Source organism: Hippocampus comes, unplaced genomic scaffold, assembly GCF_001891065.2.
Source record: "Hippocampus comes isolate QL1 unplaced genomic scaffold, H_comes_QL1_v1.1 scaffold76, whole genome shotgun sequence".
Taxonomy (NCBI): Eukaryota; Metazoa; Chordata; class Actinopteri; order Syngnathiformes; family Syngnathidae; genus Hippocampus; species Hippocampus comes.
Genome location: NW_017805277.1, coordinates 2,523,716 through 2,541,826, shown reverse-complemented (window position 1 = coordinate 2,541,826; position 18,111 = coordinate 2,523,716). Strand labels below are relative to the sequence as shown.

The 18,111-nt window shown below is 40.4% G+C and overlaps 1 protein-coding gene across 4 annotated transcripts in view; it reads left to right on the top strand.

Moving 5' to 3' along the window:
* ly6pge (lymphocyte antigen 6 family member pge) overlaps window positions 1–9,455 on the top strand; it is a 16,432-nt gene extending 6,977 nt beyond the window's left edge. For 2 of the 4 annotated variants that reach the window (XM_019870712.1, XM_019870711.1), the window contains exons 2-3: window positions 1,386–1,502; window positions 2,991–3,989. In XM_019870712.1, the coding sequence (XP_019726271.1) occupies window positions 1,386–1,502; window positions 2,991–3,169 (296 nt within the window). In that variant the 3' untranslated portion in view covers window positions 3,170–3,989. Of the gene's footprint in view, window positions 1–1,385; window positions 1,503–2,350; window positions 2,362–2,990; window positions 3,990–5,188; window positions 5,200–9,444 lie in introns of those variants that run through there. The other 2 variants (XR_002168320.1, XR_002168321.1) reach the window with 2 other exon arrangements.
* The last annotated feature ends 8,656 nt before the right edge of the window (window positions 9,456–18,111 follow it).

Sequence of the window (18,111 nt, the reverse complement as noted above, 5' to 3'; positions counted from 1 at the left end):
ATAGTAAGGCATTTTTAGCCGAAAAAAACGACCATGTATAGGAAGGCGTTTTTAGCCGAAAAAAACGACCATGTATAGCATGGGTGTCAAACTCATTTCACATTGTGGGCCACATAGGGCATCGGTAGATGTCAAGTGGGCCGGACCATTAAAAATTATACCATACTCTGCTATAAATAACCAAAATAATATGTCTTTCCTTTGTTTTGGTCTAAAGATGCACAAGAACACTAGGAAAATGTTGAAATTTAATGAACATGTCTTTTCCAAAACATTTCCTGAAGCACCGAAGATTTCCTTCGACAAATGTGCAATTTATTTTTCTCATTCACATACAGCCAAACCTCGGTTTTCGAACGTCTCGGTTCTCGACCAATTCGGTTTTCGACCAAAAGTTTTGAGTTTTTTTTATGCCTCGGATGACGAAGAAATTTCAGTTCTCGAACAAACTGAGTGCACTGAGCACCATTTGACTCCTCTCGCCTTCCTTCCACGAGGAAATGACGCTTCCTCGTGCAGCTTTCCATTGTGAGCAGACGTGTTCAATAAACATTTTTGTTTTTAAAAAAGAGCATGGTTTCAGTTTTCGAACAGCCTTCTGGGATGGATTATGGATGAAAACCGAGGTTTGACTGTATATGCATTGCAACTGATCCCACTGACTGTACAAAGGCACAAAACCTTAACAAGTAATTGGTGTTGAAAATATAGTAATGCAAGATTAAACGAGATTTATAAAGAAAGGAATTTTTAAACCATTTACACGAGCATATAAAATCTAAATGTAATCCCTGCCTACACTTTACAAACAAAGGAGAGTGCTATAATATGTGTAAAGAATAAAGTATTCACATGTCCTTGATAGCGTCTGCTGTCATGGGTCTGTCTCAGTGACAGACTGAGGCTGCTGTTGTCTTCTTCTCTGATCAAAACAATGTTCTATTTTCCTCTGATCAACACAGTGTGTCCCCCTAGCGGATATTCCATGAATTGTATTTTATTAAAAATATTTATTCCGTTTCTTTTATGCATTTTTCCACTTTTAAATTATCCTCCGGGCCTGATCAAACCTCGTTGCAGGCCGGTTCGGGGCACTGGAAACCACAGCGCCCTTAGCAATTGTCGATGTTAGCTAATTAGCGAGCCAGCTCTGGCGCTATCAGCCATACAATTAATTGTGTCAAAGGATTTCTTTATTTTTGGGGTCAAGTTGTAGCTGATGTGTTTTAGTTTCAAATGAATGAAAAGCTAGTGTTACTTGGAATCTGGGTTCAATAATATTTGTACTCAAATCTCACTCCCATGCAAGTCCTTAATGAATATGCAACGATTCAGCACATTTTTAAAAGTACTCCTCCCTCTCTTCACTGTTGTGTTTTCTCCAGGCATGGCTCTCCAATGTTACACGTGTATGGGCTCAAATAATGAAGACTGCAACCGCCAAGGCTCCAGAACATGTCCCAGCTACTCTGATGCCTGTGCCGTGGTGGTGGGCCAAAACAGTGAGTCCAACACTGACAGCGTGTCAGCTTTTTTTTGTACTTCAACCTTGGTCGCTACAAAAAAAAAGTTTGTATTTGCGTATATATTACATATCATTATTATTTATATTCTCGTTGCATATTTAATCATTTGTTTTTCAAATGGTGTATAAAGTCCAAACTGAATTCACATCAGCAATAATCTAGAAACTTGAAATACATCTAGAACAGCATGAAGCCATTTTTCTTTCAATATCCATTTTCTTCAGTAGATTGCCTTCAAAATATCTCTGACATGCAGCTCTGCGATTGCCATGGCAACCTTGGACAGACATACGGTTCGATCATATAAAAAGTCTCCACACCCCTGTTCAAATGCTTGTTTTGTGTCATACCCGTCATTTAGAGCCAGACGCAGCAGTGAGTTCTTCCTACTGCAGACTCCCACTGTTTTCTTAACTTCTTTCCCTCGGAAAGCTTTGGAGGCTTACCTCTCTTTCTTTATTCACCTTTATTTGAAAATTGCAGTAAATCCGAAAGGCATGCAGTGTGGCATTTTGACCCCTTCTCGCTGATGCTTGTCATAGTTCAGAATTATTTTGCAGCAACAGCAAGCCTCCTATGTCATCATCCCAGCCGGAGTTGTTTTTTATACAGCCGTCAAAGGACATTTCTAGTACACAAGACTTATTAGTTCTGTCTAGTATTTATTGAATACAATTTATGCTCGCATTGTTTAATTGTTTTTTTTAATACATTATCAAAAGATGTTATCACTTTAAATGGGGTACACACATATAGGCTACCCACAATCTGACAGAAATGTAGCATTTTTCCCTCCCGAGTTAATTCCTTCATTCTGATCAAAGGCAGCAAAGTTGCGATTCACTCGTGTCTCTAAAAGATTCCCAGTTATCCTGTCGCGTGGCTTGTTTGGGGTTTGGTAGGATATTTTTTCCCCTGCCCAATACATCCGTAAATTGGTGTCGCTAACAATCGTAAATGTTAAATGTGTTCAGTATTTCACAATCACAGATCCTTATGCGCGTGGTCAACACCAAGTTCGGCCGATTATGATGCGAAACTGAACTTTAGTCAATGAGAAAGTGACCTGAAGCAAGTACAATTGCCAGATACAAGGTCATTCTTTCTCCTACGACAGACCCCTGGTTTCGGGGAGGAGATTCACATTGTTGCTGGAGTTATCATTACGTGTGCAGTTTTGGTCTTCATGCGTACTGTACATTACACATGAGAAGAGCACACAGGGTGGTTTGTTTTTTTTTCACATTTTAAAAAACGGGTTAAGATGTTAAAAATTTGTAAGTGTGTACCCCACGTTAGTTATGAAAATATATCAGTTTGATGTTCTGATTATAATTGTCCTTATCAATTAATTACTTACCTCTTGATGCCTTTCTGGGCCATTAAACCCTAACTCACATTGTACTTACCGGTAATCAAATTAGACAAAAGCTAAGCGAGCGTGACTGAATTCTCTGTTGTCAGGTGGGGTGATGAAGTCCTGCTCCTACAAGTCCTTCTGCAGACAAGCTAACAGTCAGAGCTATAGAGTTCACTGCTGCTACAGCAGCGACTGCAATTTCACAAACGCCGCCGACCGGCTGCACCCGCTCAGCTATTTCTTGTTGATTTTAACTTGGTTGTCCCGCTGCTTTTTCTGGTAGACCTTGAAAACAATGACTTTAGCAAGTATTTCGACTGTGGTTGCAGCTAAAATATACTCTTCAGCATACTTACTGTACTACCATTAAAATGCCATTGACAGATATATTTACAACATGTGTTGTTGGGAAGAGTTTGTTTGAAGTGTGCCGGGTTGGATTATGCACACCACATAAGATTAAAGCCATTAAGAAGATCTCACGTGGCTCTGGCGTGTGCCTTTTCTTAAGCCGATAAGATAAGAAGGGAAGTGCTGAAATATCATGTAACAAACATTTACCTGGTGTTCGCACGGGAATTGAAGCGGACAGCGAGAGCGTTCGGCATGTTTCACAGGCGTTGATAAAAATGAAATAATTAGTACAAGTTGGTTGGTGTGCCATCACATCATCGACTCACGGTCGTTTAATGAGCTATTTCGGAATGTGGAGAGATAGTCATTAGCACAAACTGCAAATCCACATAAGCCTTTAACCTGTAACCAGGAGTGTCGCACGCATGAGGCTTTTACAGTCAGTGAGAGCCATAAATGCTGTACATACACAAAACTGGGTACTGTATGTGCATCCACTGCCTTCGCCAGCAGTGTTTGTTGAAACACTACAAACACAAAGCTACACTTAAATACTGAAAGCACAACTGTTTGTCAATCAATAAAGCAGATGCAAGTAGTCTCTCTCTCGACCTATGTATATTCTACAAAACAGAATTTATAGTGGATCAGTGCTGCCGGATGATTGTAGAATTGTACGGCATTAATTCAATGCCCAGTAAATGCTGTGTTCATGTTTGTAATGTCTTCATGAATAAACGACATATTTACGAACAATTATATTCATGGTGTCCTTATTTCATTGTATGTTTTCTCAATTTAGTGTTATTTGAGCGAAATGCAGGTATCATATCAACACACAAATATAAACCTAAATGCATAATTGTACGATGTTTAGACGTTCCTGCAAGTAAACATTAAAAGCTGGGTTATGTTTTCACGGAACTGTCTAAACCCAATTTGGTGAGCGTACTGAAAGAAGAATAGGCCCACTTTTCTCTTATGTTAAATAACAGAAGCTGAACAGATTGGTTAAAACGAATACAAATCCATGAACCCTGAAATGCTTCTCATGATTAACTTTACAACATTTAAAAGCATTTCAAAGAAAGAACTAAAGACATTTAAAAACAAAGTACAGACAGAAATGGGCATAATTTGCTGTATGAATGCAAGAGCTGTGCATTTTTCACATAAGGACCACTGGGAGTCAGTCTAACCACACTTAACTTCTACATGCACGCTCCAACCTCCCCCTACAGTTCGAATTCCAACTGACCAGTGTGTCTCTAAGTTACCTGTTGAGAATGTCAGTCGTGATATTTCATTTTTGGCAGTTTGCTTTACTTATACTCTCAGTTCATTTCATTCGACTGCTTGAGGGACTCACTTTAGACGTTGTTACAGTCATGGGTCAGTGAATTGTTGAAGCATCACACAATTCTCGTGAATTGAATCAACACCTGTACTTGTCCTCAACATGGACGAAAAGTGGAACCTTGATTTTAAAACAGTTCTTTTAATTGTAAAGAATGAAAATGAATACGAGGTAGCTTTGACAGCAAGAGATTACACTTCCCAGTTGGGGAGAGACCGTTAACTACAGTATTTCCACTGCCCAAAGTCCGTGACTTCAAACATCTCCTTGGCCTCACAATCTACACAATGTTCACACAACTCTGGTGGTGAGCCGTCTAGGCTAACAAGGCCTTCTCTGTTGGTGTAAACATTATAAGATATATCAAAAGTACTGACCTACATTTCCAAACTAAATGATAATTTTTACATGTAACTGTATGAAATTATTCCCCACAGTCTACTCTCAGCCATTCTTTGTAGGGAAGAAAAAATTGAAAATCTGTTTTCTACAGGTATATCCACAGTGATATGATACATTTACTAAAATCCTCTCTTCGCTCCTCCCTCTCTATGTGTCCTAATATGAGTTAAAATGTTCATGGGCATCCAGTCAGTTAACTTGTCAATAGTTCCTTTGGTTTAATACTGTATTAAGTCTTGCACATGGCGCACAGCAGCTCGCTTCTTTCATTCCACTTCAGAGGACAGTGTTGTCTGTGACTACCTGATACATTTCCAAGCTAGGAAAAACACCAGCCACATATCTATGTATATTTTCTACACAGTATGCTGGTATTCTATTTATGGGTGTTTTAGCACCCCAGGAAATGGGCAAGAAATGCCTATGGGGTGTAGTATTCTAGGATGAAGAAACTGATGGTGTAGTGGTTTACTCGCCAGACTCCTGTGCAGGCAGCGCATGTTCAATTTGCATTGAGTGACGTTGATGAAATGGAATCGTTCGCTGGTTCAATGTCCCCGCCCCGTGAGTGACTGGCTACCATCCAAGGTTACTTTCGCCTTTTGCCCATAGTTTGCTGGGATAGGCAACCAGCTCCCTGTGATCCTCAACAGGATACGCGGTATAAAAAATATCAAGATTCTAGGCTGGCCTTCTCCATTTGAAGGCAGATCTGTAAATGCAAAAAATGGCTCAAGCACATAGATAAATCGAAGCATGCACATGGTTACAATGTCAGTCAGCGTACGACCCACGTACAGTATGTCTTCTACGCAAAGGTCATCACCATAGCAGTTGTGCGCTTTCTATCGGAATGGGTTTTATTCCCAAATCTCAGGCACCCAGAGACATTATCACCACAAATCCCGCCACCTGCCCTTTAAGGAATTGGAAAAAATAAAAGGGGAAATAAACCCACTGCATTTCATCTTTCTGCCTGTGTAAAGCACCGGTTTATAGACTTGGAATGCATGGCCAGTTTGTGATAACGGCAAACTGCAACGAAGCTGATGTCAAATCGTAAATACTGGCAACAAACAATTATAAATAATGCATATTTGAGTGTGTTCTAATGGAGAGAATATTACACAAATGACACAGATGGATTGCTCTCCTTACTTACGGTACGCAAAGAAATTAACATTCAGAGGCACGTCTCATTCTGACTGTCTTTACAATATGCACTCCCTCCAAAAACTACTTAATGAGTTATATGCCGGTCATGTTCCTTTAAATCATTAAGCGGCCTCTCTGTGCAAAGTGACAGCCAACAAGAGCAGATAGTGCGACAAGTGGTTGCAAACACTGCAAATTCTCATGCCGTTGGAGGCCAAGGGAGGAAAGAGGTGGGTGGGGCGGGGGGGGGGGGCATAACATGCTTTGGGGGGCAATAAGAGCGTGTGAGATGATGGCCATGTTACAAGCGTCCAGGACCTGGCTGGTCGGCCCGAGTTCATCCAACGGTCAATGGTTCTGAGGTCCCCGGGTCTTGGATCTTTTTGAAAAAGATCTGTGAAGCAGAATTAAAGTGATCTACCTCCGGACTCCGGACGAAGGAGCAGAAAGGCTTTTTAGTCTGTGAAATGAGGAAAAGGAGAAATATAGAGAGAAAGGGAAGAGGAAAGAAAGGGGGTGTGCCAGAACGAAGAGAGGAGAGGAAGGATTGTGTTTAATGTGTGTTCCCCTGCCTGAGCTACTTTGAAATATAACTAACTGGCCCACCTTCTGTGAGGCCAGCCGGCTCGAGGGAAGGGACAAAGTGAAGCTGCATACACTCCACAGAGGGGAAGTTCTTGAAACAATGTCAAATCAAGTCCTTGTTTTTGTAAAACATAATATATAACTTGGGTGATATTATCCACAGTACAAAGATGGACAATTAGACTTTTTCTTTTTTTTTTTTTTTTTTTTTAATTAAAGTTTGGTCTTTCCATAAGTGTACCCTTTAACTCCTTCTTTGATCACCCAGTGGAGCTTGTTAAGAAATCAAATACAGTAATCAGTTTTCAGGACCACCTAGACTGTCTGGTACGCCATTTTTTTAATGGCGAAACATTTCTAAAATCCATTTAATCTATTTTCACAATCAGAGTGAAACACATTTCTGGGATTTCGCTGACCAACTTTACATAATCTGTCCAGTCTCAAGCAAATCAGTGTGATCGTGTCAAGGACTACAGTATCTGCGCATCTCTTGTGTGTGGTATTTCAAGAGACTGGGAAAAAACCGCTTCGATCGGCGGCGAAACAAGTCATCTGTGTTCACGTCCACACAAAATGGCACAAAATTCCTTTTTTTAATTACCGTATTGGCCCGAATATAAGACGGTGTTTTTTGCATTGAAATAAGACTGAAAAAGTGGGGGTCGTTTTATATTCGGGGGTTTAGACATTATACCCATTCACGACGCTAGATGGCGCCAGATATAAATGAAGCGAATGCTGAACTTGACTCCCCAGGCCCAAGTGAACCCCTGCCACGAAGAATAAAAATAAAAATAGCGCTAGCACGAAGAAGAAAAATAAAAAATAGCGGTAAGAAGGAAAAGAGAAGAAAATAATAGAAGAGACAAGAGAAAATGGAGAAACGTAGTGACAATCTGGAGAAAAGTGGGTCGAAGATCGGCCAGGTTAACCGGCAGCTGAGGAGAGGTTAGTTATGATGTAATTTACGATTCAAAAACCAGAAGCCATTCATTTACGAATGTGATTGCACTTTAGATTTGAATGAGGCAAAATAACATGCTTTTTATCTCAAATATATTGTTATAATCATTTGTTTCAGATGTACTGTAATTATTTTCTGTATAAAAATTAATTTGGTGTTCAAAAAGTCTTTTTTCAAACTTGAGTGTTGAAAAAGAGGGGGTCGTCTTATATTTGGGCCAATACTGTACTTGTGTTTGTCACATCCTGGAGTGCGTATAGGAGCTCGCCATGCACATAGTACATTTATAAATAATTACAAGATTATCACTTGATGTAAAGTTGGCCGCGGTGAAGAGGGCACTTGGACATTGTTTTTGACCCCCCCTACGCATACACAGAGACCCGTTGTCCCATGGTTCAGGTGTGCTTTAAAAAATATATATAATATGGTAATAATAACAATAATGAATTCAATAAATGGATTCCTGCAATGATTCAGAGGGTTCGATGCAGGGCTGATGTCCTATTTATGAATGAAATATGATGACCCCACATATCAGCGGAGAGTGGAGTCTGTCTGAAACGTGTTCTGCCAAATTCTCTAACATAGGTAAACTAGACTTGCGCCGGCACAAACATGAAGATGCGCTAGTTTTTACGCCAAGCACACCTGAGCATGCCTACGAAAATAGGACACAGCATCTCAGAGAGATAGAGAGAGAGAGAGAGAGAGAGAGAGAGAGAGAGAGAGAGAAATCATTTGTTAATTCCTGTGTGTGGGTTGTTTTGCATGCGTGGCTGTGAATACTTTCATGCAGATGTTCCAGTAGCATCCAAATTAAGAGACTGTTTCTAATAGAATCAGGTATGTCAGAGGCACATGGAGTGGTGGTAGCAGCACAGAGAGCGTTAACCAGTCGAAAAATTGCTGCCGTGAGGAAAGTGTAATATTGAGGAGACATACCTTTATGCTCGGAATTCATTTCCACAGCGATTAATCTTGATACGTTCTTCAGTCTGCTCATTGGGAAAAGGCGATTAAAAGAAAAAAAAATTTATTGCCTTTGTAATTGAGGGTTTTTGTTTTTATTTCATTACAAAGGGCCATGTGGCTGGTGACATTCACATAAGCTTTCAGATATTAAATACATATCCCTTTATTGTGCTTTGGAAAGGTGAAGCTTATGGATTGTCTCTTGTGACAAGTGTTTTTCTATATATCTATGTCGTCCTTTTCTTTTGTCACCAATCCCCAAGCCCCGTAAGCTACTGAGGACCATTTCTTAATTAAACCTTTATTTATCCATTTGATTGGTCTATGAGGAGGTGAGGTCTGAGATGTACCCATCTCATTTGGGCTAGAAAGGTTTAAGCCCTGAGGGAATATGTAGGTCTTCATAATTTGAACATCAGATCCAGCAAGGGCTGCAGTTTTTGTCTGTCTAAGCTGGAGGCTTTACAAGGAGGTGGTGAGCCAGTTGTCATGTGAATAGATGGAAACTAATGAGATGAGCCTTGTTGAACAGAAGGGGGTAAAACTAGCATGGAGGAGGTGGGATTACATTGATAAACAAAGCAAGCAATTCACTACACTTATAAATCTAGTTTCAGGAATTTGATGAATTGATGCATTGAGAGGACACATCTGTCTGAGGCCGAATCTTTCTTCAAGCCTGTCAAGTGTATTCAATGGACAAATCCTTATTAAGACAGACATTTAGTTTCAGCGGATGTGCAGAAAGCAATTACTGTAACAGCAGTCACAGCAAATCTTTTGAAGGTGTAGGTGGGTTTAAATGTCCCAAATTAGGGACTAATGTATTTTTCCTCTCAGTGAGTTATAAAACTTCACAAATTTGTTTATTCACCACTGGACTGTTTCATTGCTGCTCTACAATTATTTTATTTTTAAAACTAAAACATCCAATCCAGTCTAATTAGCCCAAACATCTTAAAAATGTAAAACCTTTTAGCGAACCTGACCCTAAAGGCATTACGAGAAGCCCGACACACAAATGTGTGAATGCAGACAAGCATTAAAGCTATTGGGCCCTGGTCTAGTGCAAACGTGTTATCAAAATGCTTGCATGGGTGGAGGTTTGTTTCTTTTGGTATTTTCGTAGCTGGGCGCATGTTGAAAAGAGTGTTTGAGTCATTGTGGGAGTGAACACATCCAGCTTGTTTCTCGGCTAATCAAAGCTCCCCTTGTCCCCTTTAGAAGAGACACCCAGTCCACTTGTGGATGATGTAAAGTCGGCCGCTGCAAAGTGGGTACCTGGAGATCACCTTCTACTCTTGATCGTGTGTCTGCCACACACATGCACACACACACTCTAGGTGTGTCGTGGTCAGGGAGGTGCTTTTAAAATATATATCAAAATTCTAATAATGCATTCAATTAATTTATTTATACAATGATTCAGAGGGTTCTTTGCGCACAGATATATTTATGAATGAAATGCGATGGCATCCATGACACATAATAGCGGAGCGTACAATCTGTCTGCCTGTGTCTGAATCAAATCCACCAAATTCACATGACACCACCTGCGCCACAACTTGGACCTGGTTTCACCGGGTCTAAAGCCTAGTCTCTACTTTCTGTCACCAAATTGTCAGGTGTACTGAGAGCAAAAAAGGGACAGAATAAAAAGAGAAAAAGAAAGAGATAAAAAAGCGATAGAATAAAAAGAGAAAAAAGAGAAAGAAAAAAAGCAATAGAATAAAAAGAGAAAAAAGAGAGAAAAGCGATAGAATAAAAAGAGAAAAAAAGAGAGAGAATAAAAGCGATGGAATAAAAAGAGAAAAAGCGAGAGAATAAAAAGAGAAAAGAGAGAGAGAAAAAAGCGAGAGGATAAAAAGAAAAAAGAGAGAAAAGCGATAGAATAAGAGAAAAAGAGAGAGAAAAAAGCAATACAATAAAAGAGAGAGAGAAAAAAGCAAGAGAATAAAGGGAAAAAAAGACAGAAAAAAGCGACAGAATAAGAGAAAAAAGAGAGAAAAAAGCGACAGAATAAAAAGAGAAAAAGAGAGAGAGAAAAAAGCGAGAGAATAAAAAGAGAAAAAAGAGAGAGAGAAAAAAGGGATAGAATAAAAGAGAAAAAAAGAGATAGAATAAAAAGAGAAAGAGAAAAAAACAGACAAAAAAAACAGTAAAAAACTTCCTCGGTCCGCTGGAAACCCCATAGAGACGAGCGCAGTCTGCCAAATTCCCAATGTGGAGTTGCCCCAGCACAAAAATGAAGATATGCCTGTTTTTACACCAAGCGGACGTGTGCCTGTCTACCAAAAAAGGATCCTTGTGCTGGCAAAACCGATTGTTAATTTGTTAATACAGTGATGCCCTAAAATAAGTGTGGCCGCTTAAGTTTTTGGAGATATGAACTGTTGGTTTCTTGATTTTTTTTTTTTTTTTTTTTTGCTTCGATTTGCAAGCAAATGCTAAGATATGAGCAGTGTATGATGGCGGTGAACTGAACTTAGATCACTTCACAACATGCAGCAATTTTGCACTGTGAAGAAATCTTCAAAAAAGTAGCTTGGAGCTCAAGTTTACTGTGAAACTACACACAACAAAGATAAATGTTTTGATCACCTCCACGTATTACATATACAGTGCACAGCAAATTGGTGGATAACTAGTTTTGAACTCAGAAGTCAAGAATAATGGTTAGTTCAGCCATTGTTTACATTAATGTAACAAGTACGTAATGAGATAATGCTTGCAATATCTATGTAATGATGGAGTACATAAGACAATTTTAAATTTTGGTTCAGACTTTAGCAAGCATTATGGAAAAGTCGACATGCTTGATTTTCTCTCGAGGGCCACACAAAATGACACGGTGGGCCAGATCTGGCCCTCGTGCCTTGAGTTTGACACCTGTGCCATAGATTAACTAGTTTGCTGCTCAACTTACCGTCGCCGATGTCATGCCTTCCTCACATTGAAAACGGTTGAAACTGCAACAACAGCATCTGCCCTTGGTGTGGCCAAAAATTGCACTCCATTTAGCCTCAATTTCTTCAATATACAATTAATGTACGACCAAATCATTTACATTACCGACAAAACTGTTGGTAGCCTTCCGTTAAAAAAAGGAAAAAAAATCAACAATGACATAACTTAAAACTATTGCAAGCGGAACTTCCGAAAATGCATACAATACGTCATACGTGTGTATATTTCCACACCTTAGCACCACGACTAGGCTAGTGTTGGTGTAAGTCTATATAACAAGACACGAGTTAATGAGGACTTGTTGCCTGTACACACTCTTAATAAGACTTAGAAATGACAGATTGGTCGGTCCCCTGGAGAATGTGTTGTGCAACTGCATTAAACCTGGTAATAAATACTAAATGGTTTCTCATTAAACAATATTCTACCTCAATTTTTCATCCTTCAAACGCTCACTCACTTCTTCCTCCTCACCCCCCACGGGGAACAGCTTAGGTCATTACAGTCTGCTGTCAAAACCTGTGACCGTTTCGTGTTGGAGGCCAGGATTAAAGACTGTGCAAACAAGAACAAGCAGGGAAGTGAGGTGAAAGCCGACAGAGGCAGCAAGGCCTTAAATATTTTCTTTTTTCTCTCTTTTTTTCCCCTCCTTGCCTGCCACAAGTTGACCGCATGCTGATCCTTGCAGCTACTTTGAGGGGAGCTGCACTAATGTGAACGATATGGAGTCTCACGGAAAACAAGGAGAAGGAAGCTGATGACGCAAATGCGAAGGTTTCTGCTTTTTCATGGTGGTGATCGCTACTTCTTACTCTTACCAACTATAGTCCAATGTAAATCGATAAAATACAGTACAGTACTACTACACCATCAATGATGTCTAATGAAACTATATTAAGAAGCTTTTCATTCTAATTTATTTTAAAATAATTTACGTGCTAGATAAATGTGATTTTTTTTTTCCCCCAGGGGAACTTCTGTGCAGTCACTCATCTGCCAATGTACAAAAGCCCGGATGCTGGTCCAAATGTGTTGTTGTTTCTTATTCATAATGATGCGGTTTCACATCAGTCATTTATGTCTTTTTCCCTCAGCATATTTTTTACATTGCGATGCCATCTGAAAAGGCTTCTGGAGACATGCAGCTGTCAGCAGGCTTGAGGATACCATTTGTCATTATCTCAATTGGTGACTTCACACATTTTCAGGCCTATCATGGCAGGATGCTTCGCTCCCCTTGATCTGCATATTTAATTGTAACTTGACTGCATTTCTTGACACTCATTTCAAATTAGAATGGAATTCTGTGTGCATAATGCATCTTTTGCGGAGTAGACCTGTTTGGCCTTTATTTACCACCACCTGCTAGCCTACAAGTCAGTAAATCCTATATTGGTGTTTAAACACCTCATTGCGTTGTATCAGTGTGTCTCAGCAGTGGATGCTGAGAGCTGACCATCAAACAGGCTGACAGTGGAGCCGATGTGACACCATGCCGTGCGGGACGATGTCTTTTTCCTGACAGGAGTCCACACAGTGGATCGATAATGTCCACTGTCTTTGGCTGAATCAGGGCCAATTTTTTTTTTCTACCGCCATCATTAAACCAGAATTAATTGTAAAGGCATTGTTTTAAGTACAGTGAATCGCTGTTTCTTGAGGGGGGATATGATCCAGACTCCTCAGAAATATGAGAAAATGTGCGATATAGAGAGACCATTAAAAAAAATAAATGAATAAATTGGTTTCAATCTCCCACTTGCACACTTATCAGAATACACATAATCCTACTTAGATACTTATTGTAAAGCTATTTTAACACAGAAAAGGAACTCCAAGCATGACATGTGAAAAATATTGTATGTTTGGTAGCGTTTGTATACCTGTCCCTTACAGAGTCAGGGCCTTGTGGTGTGACGGGGCGGTGAGTCGGCACGTGAGTGCCTGGATGAGACCTGTAGCCGATGGTAGTGTCTGGGTGAGTAAGAGGGATCTCACGGCGTTCAATAAATGACTGAAAAGTGCAAAGGGACTGTAAGTCTCCTTTCCCACATACTGTACAGGGGCATGGCAGTAAATGCATACAGAATGTAATGATTCAGACAAAAACCATCGCTTAAACATTGTAATAAGTTGCAAACAATTTAGGATGGAGTGAGAGAACACTGTAATTGTCATGTAAATGTAAAATTCAGTCACCATCAATTCATCAAGTTTCCATATGATTTCTCCTTACTAGCCAAACGCAAGACACATAGAGACACCCCCAAATTCTCGCATCACACCTATAGGCAAGTTGGTAACTTCCATTACTGTAACCTCACATGAATGTTTTTGGAATGTGCTCAATTAAAACCCACGCAAGCACCGGAAAAATATGCGCAGAGCCACACTGTAGGGTCTGAGCCGAGAACAGGTATCTTGAACAACTGTTGCACAGATGTGCTCACCGTACTGCCCTTTAGTTAAATACCTGTATAAGGAATGCAACAGCAAAAAATGATTCAAAATAACATTAATAACGAATGATCACATAATTTGGGATCAATACCGCAATACTCTAATCCAGGCCTGTAGTTGGCAGTATTATGAATCAAAAAATGGTTGCCAACAGTCAAATACTGTCAAGCTCAGCATTTTTGTTGAATCCTCACATTTGACGACAGTAACGTGTGAGCTGTTAGCAAGACAGCCTCACAGTTCAGCGGTCCTGTGTACCAATCTTGGCTTGGGTATTCCTGTGTGGGGTCGGCATGTTCTCCTTGTGCTTTCTTGGATTTCCTGCAGGAAGTCCACCTTACCAGAAAACATGCGTTTTAGGTTCATTGAAGACTCTAAATTGCATGTAGGTGTTTCCATAGTGTAGCCGGAATCATATATAAATGACAAGGTAATGGCTCTGTCTCGGGACCACACCAATTATCTACACTTATTCCCCTTGGTCGTCAATGCGGCAAGGAGCTGCGGTCGTCGCACCGTGAAGACATCATACAATAACAAACAATGCAATATTGTCACGTTAATCACCGCGAATCGCCGTGGCCCGATGCTAGCGGGCTAATGTGGCTAACTGGCTCACGAACATACGAGCCGGAATTAACTCAAAACAACAAGCACACCTCGTTGTAGTTACGTTTTTGTCAGAAACTCAAGGCTTAAGGGGTCATCAATGAGGTAAAAGGTAAAAGGAATTTACAGGACACAAATCTGATATCGAATGAGGTTGAACATGACTCAAATCCGGAGACAGAAAATGACTCTAATAACGCGATACTGTACCTGAATGCATAAACGTGAACATCTCAAGGCAACTAAATTTAGGAGCAGGCTGAGCCTTTGCTACAGCCTGATAAGCTATTTCCTGGTAGCTTTAACTCAGCAGTGTGGGTAGTTTTTACCCCCTGTTGGATCAGAATCTCAATCCATTTTACTGGGTCAAATCCTCAACCCAATATTAGCTTGGTCTCTTTTCTTTTGGACCCAGCGCCCTGTTAACTATTCCACCAACTTTGGGCTACCTTTGACCCTGTGCTTTGAAGAGTCTTTATTCCAGCATTGTGAGACAAATGAGGACAAGCAGTATAGTAAAAAGACAGCTATACTTTTATAAGAAAAACCTGAATGGAATCTGTCTTGAACCACCCCACAGTACCACATAGTGCTTTACTTTCTCCGTAATCTTACGATCAAAACCAAACAGAAATATGTGTAGAACATGTCCTTGGCAGTAGTAAAGATTTAAAAAAGGAAAAAAAAATACCTTCTCAATTTTCAAAGAACGTTTTGGCTCCTTTCAGTCTTTTGCCCCCTTTTGGCTGTACAAGGGCTCAGATCCTGTTCCATAGACCCATCAGGGTCATGAGCAGGCCCTGAGTTATGGCTCCCCCCCCAGCCCCCCACCCCCCACCACAGACACACACACACACACACACACACACACACACACACACACACACACACACACACACACACACACACACACACACACACTCTTGTCCTTCATTCAGCTCCTGAATGGTACCCCTGATTATCTCATAGTTTGCTGGATATTCTCTTGTCTCGGCTTTAAAAATGTCTACATTACTTCCAACTCGCCAAACTTGTCAAAACCAATTAGCTGTCCTATTATTCCCTCAACTGATTTCACCAGCACCCCTCCTCACAGCCCCCCACTTCACAAATCCTTGACCCTGCGCTTTCCTCAATTGAAACTCCCAACGCGACCTGTGCAACCCCTAAACTCCCTCCATCTCCATCATGTGGACTCCTGTGATTTTTTTTTTCTTTTTTGCTGCGAGACCTATTTTTTCACCCTTTCTGCTAAGTTCTTTCATGTGAGGGCAAACGATGGTGAAGCAGCTTCTCAAACACACAGTCATGGGCTTTTGTGTGAATAAAAGCAGACAGTGAGTCACTGGCAAAACAAGATAAAACCTGTCTAACAGAACGCACCCAAGCTGAAAAATATGGTCTTGTCTGTGCGAGCAGCACTTCCATCATCATATCCTGCACAAGCCCAACCCCCAAATCCGCTTTACCCCATTATTCTCCCATCAATTAGCGCCTCACCAACGACAACACAGAGGATCTTCATTAGTGGAGACTGCTCAATTATATCGGTTGATATTTCTCTCCAAAATTAATTATACTACTTGCATAGTACGGCTGACTGATCCCGCCCTCACCCCGGGCTGTAGCAGTTACTGATGCGATTTGCTTTTGGCTCCAAAGTTCAGTCTCCCCCCCCCCCACCCCCACCACCCACCCCCATCGTCCCTTCCTTTCTTCTCCTCTGTTATCCTGCTTTTCCTCCACATTATTTCGGCACACTCAACACCATCGATCACCAAGAACACCAAACCCCCTTTCCCACAAACACTACACACTAGCAATTGGCTCCTCAGAAATCTCTGTACCTATATCATGAAAAAATATGTGCCCCAACATAAAGATGCAGACTGTGTGCTCCTCCTGTAAGTCAGCTCAAATTGGTGGAGAGGAGGTAATTCTACAAAAAGCTCATCAAAAGAGCTCTTTCGTTGTATAATCCTGATCCTACAGGGAATAACAAAAATAGACAGCCTTTACTTCAGCGATCACTGAAAGAGAAGTGGTGCAAACAGCGTCATCTCCTGAGAGCAAATGTGAAGGAGGTGGAAACCACAGAGAACCTAAGGTGAAGTGCTGGTGCCTCAAAATAATGTTTACTTTTGCACCGTATACCCACATGAGTTGCTCTGATATTTGAAGTGTATGTGTGTGTGTGACAGAGAGAGAGAGAGAGAGAGAGAGAGAGAGAGAGAGAGAGAGAGAGAGAGAGAGCATGCAAATCACCTGTGTTAATCTCAACACCTTTTTTTTTGTGTTCATCGTTTCTCTAGATTAAACACCGACTTCTTTGGGGAAAAAAAAAACCCAAACCAGGTCTGAACCAGTGGGGATGTACTCTGGTGTGTGCCTCCTCATAACTAAGACTTGAGGTCAAGTTAACTGCTTATTAAACACAGCGGCACATGTTATAACAGGTGAAGGTCAAGCAGGCCATGTTTATATTTTTGTATTTAGTAGAGATGCTCACAACATCCGAAAGCTGCCAGCAGTATATGGTGTTTTATATGCTTGCCGATTTTTTTTTTAATTCATTACAAATTACGCAGGCTTTTTTCAAAACACTCTTCTCTGTGCTGTGTTAAATTTGTAAGCAATTTTATTTCCACTTTACGGGGAAATTAATGTAAGCACACTTTTTAAAGTGAATTCAGACTTTATCATAAACCATCAAAACTTTTAACCCCCCCCCCCCCGCCCCCGCAAAAAAAAAAAAAGACGAGTTTGACAAGTTTAAAAATCTGGCACCAACAATAAACTGCGATTTGGGCTGGTTTAAAAATCAATCATAACAGTACCCAACACAAGCTACATTCAACAGATTTTGATGAATTATTTCATATTCTGTGATTTATTTCGATGAATAAGTTAATATTTTTTGTAATTTCAAAATTAATCACTGGAGATGGAATCCCTGAAAAGTTCTTGTATTAAACAATATAACTCAATAGGGAACTACTGATAGGATTACTGTACTCCAATTTACGACAACAGGCCTCACCTTGAAAAAACACTTGAATTTGAAAAGGCAGAAACACAGGTCAGTGGTGAGAAAACTGCTGAAACATTTAGGTGAGAGTGAACTCTTGTCATCAGGTGGCTAAGAGGGCCAAAAAAGGTTGAAGGTAAGCACAAAGGAGGTCATGCAAACAGATAAAATAAGCAGGAAGATTTATCTTTCCAAAGTTAGATCCACTGCAATATATTTGTGTGTGTGCGTGTTTTAATACTATGCTTTAATCATAATTCCAAAGAGGGGTGCACTGACAGAGTGAAATATTAGGCAAGAGACAGAAGTAGACAGAACATTATGAGGATGACACAGTCGGAATATAAAACAGCACCCAGAGCAATT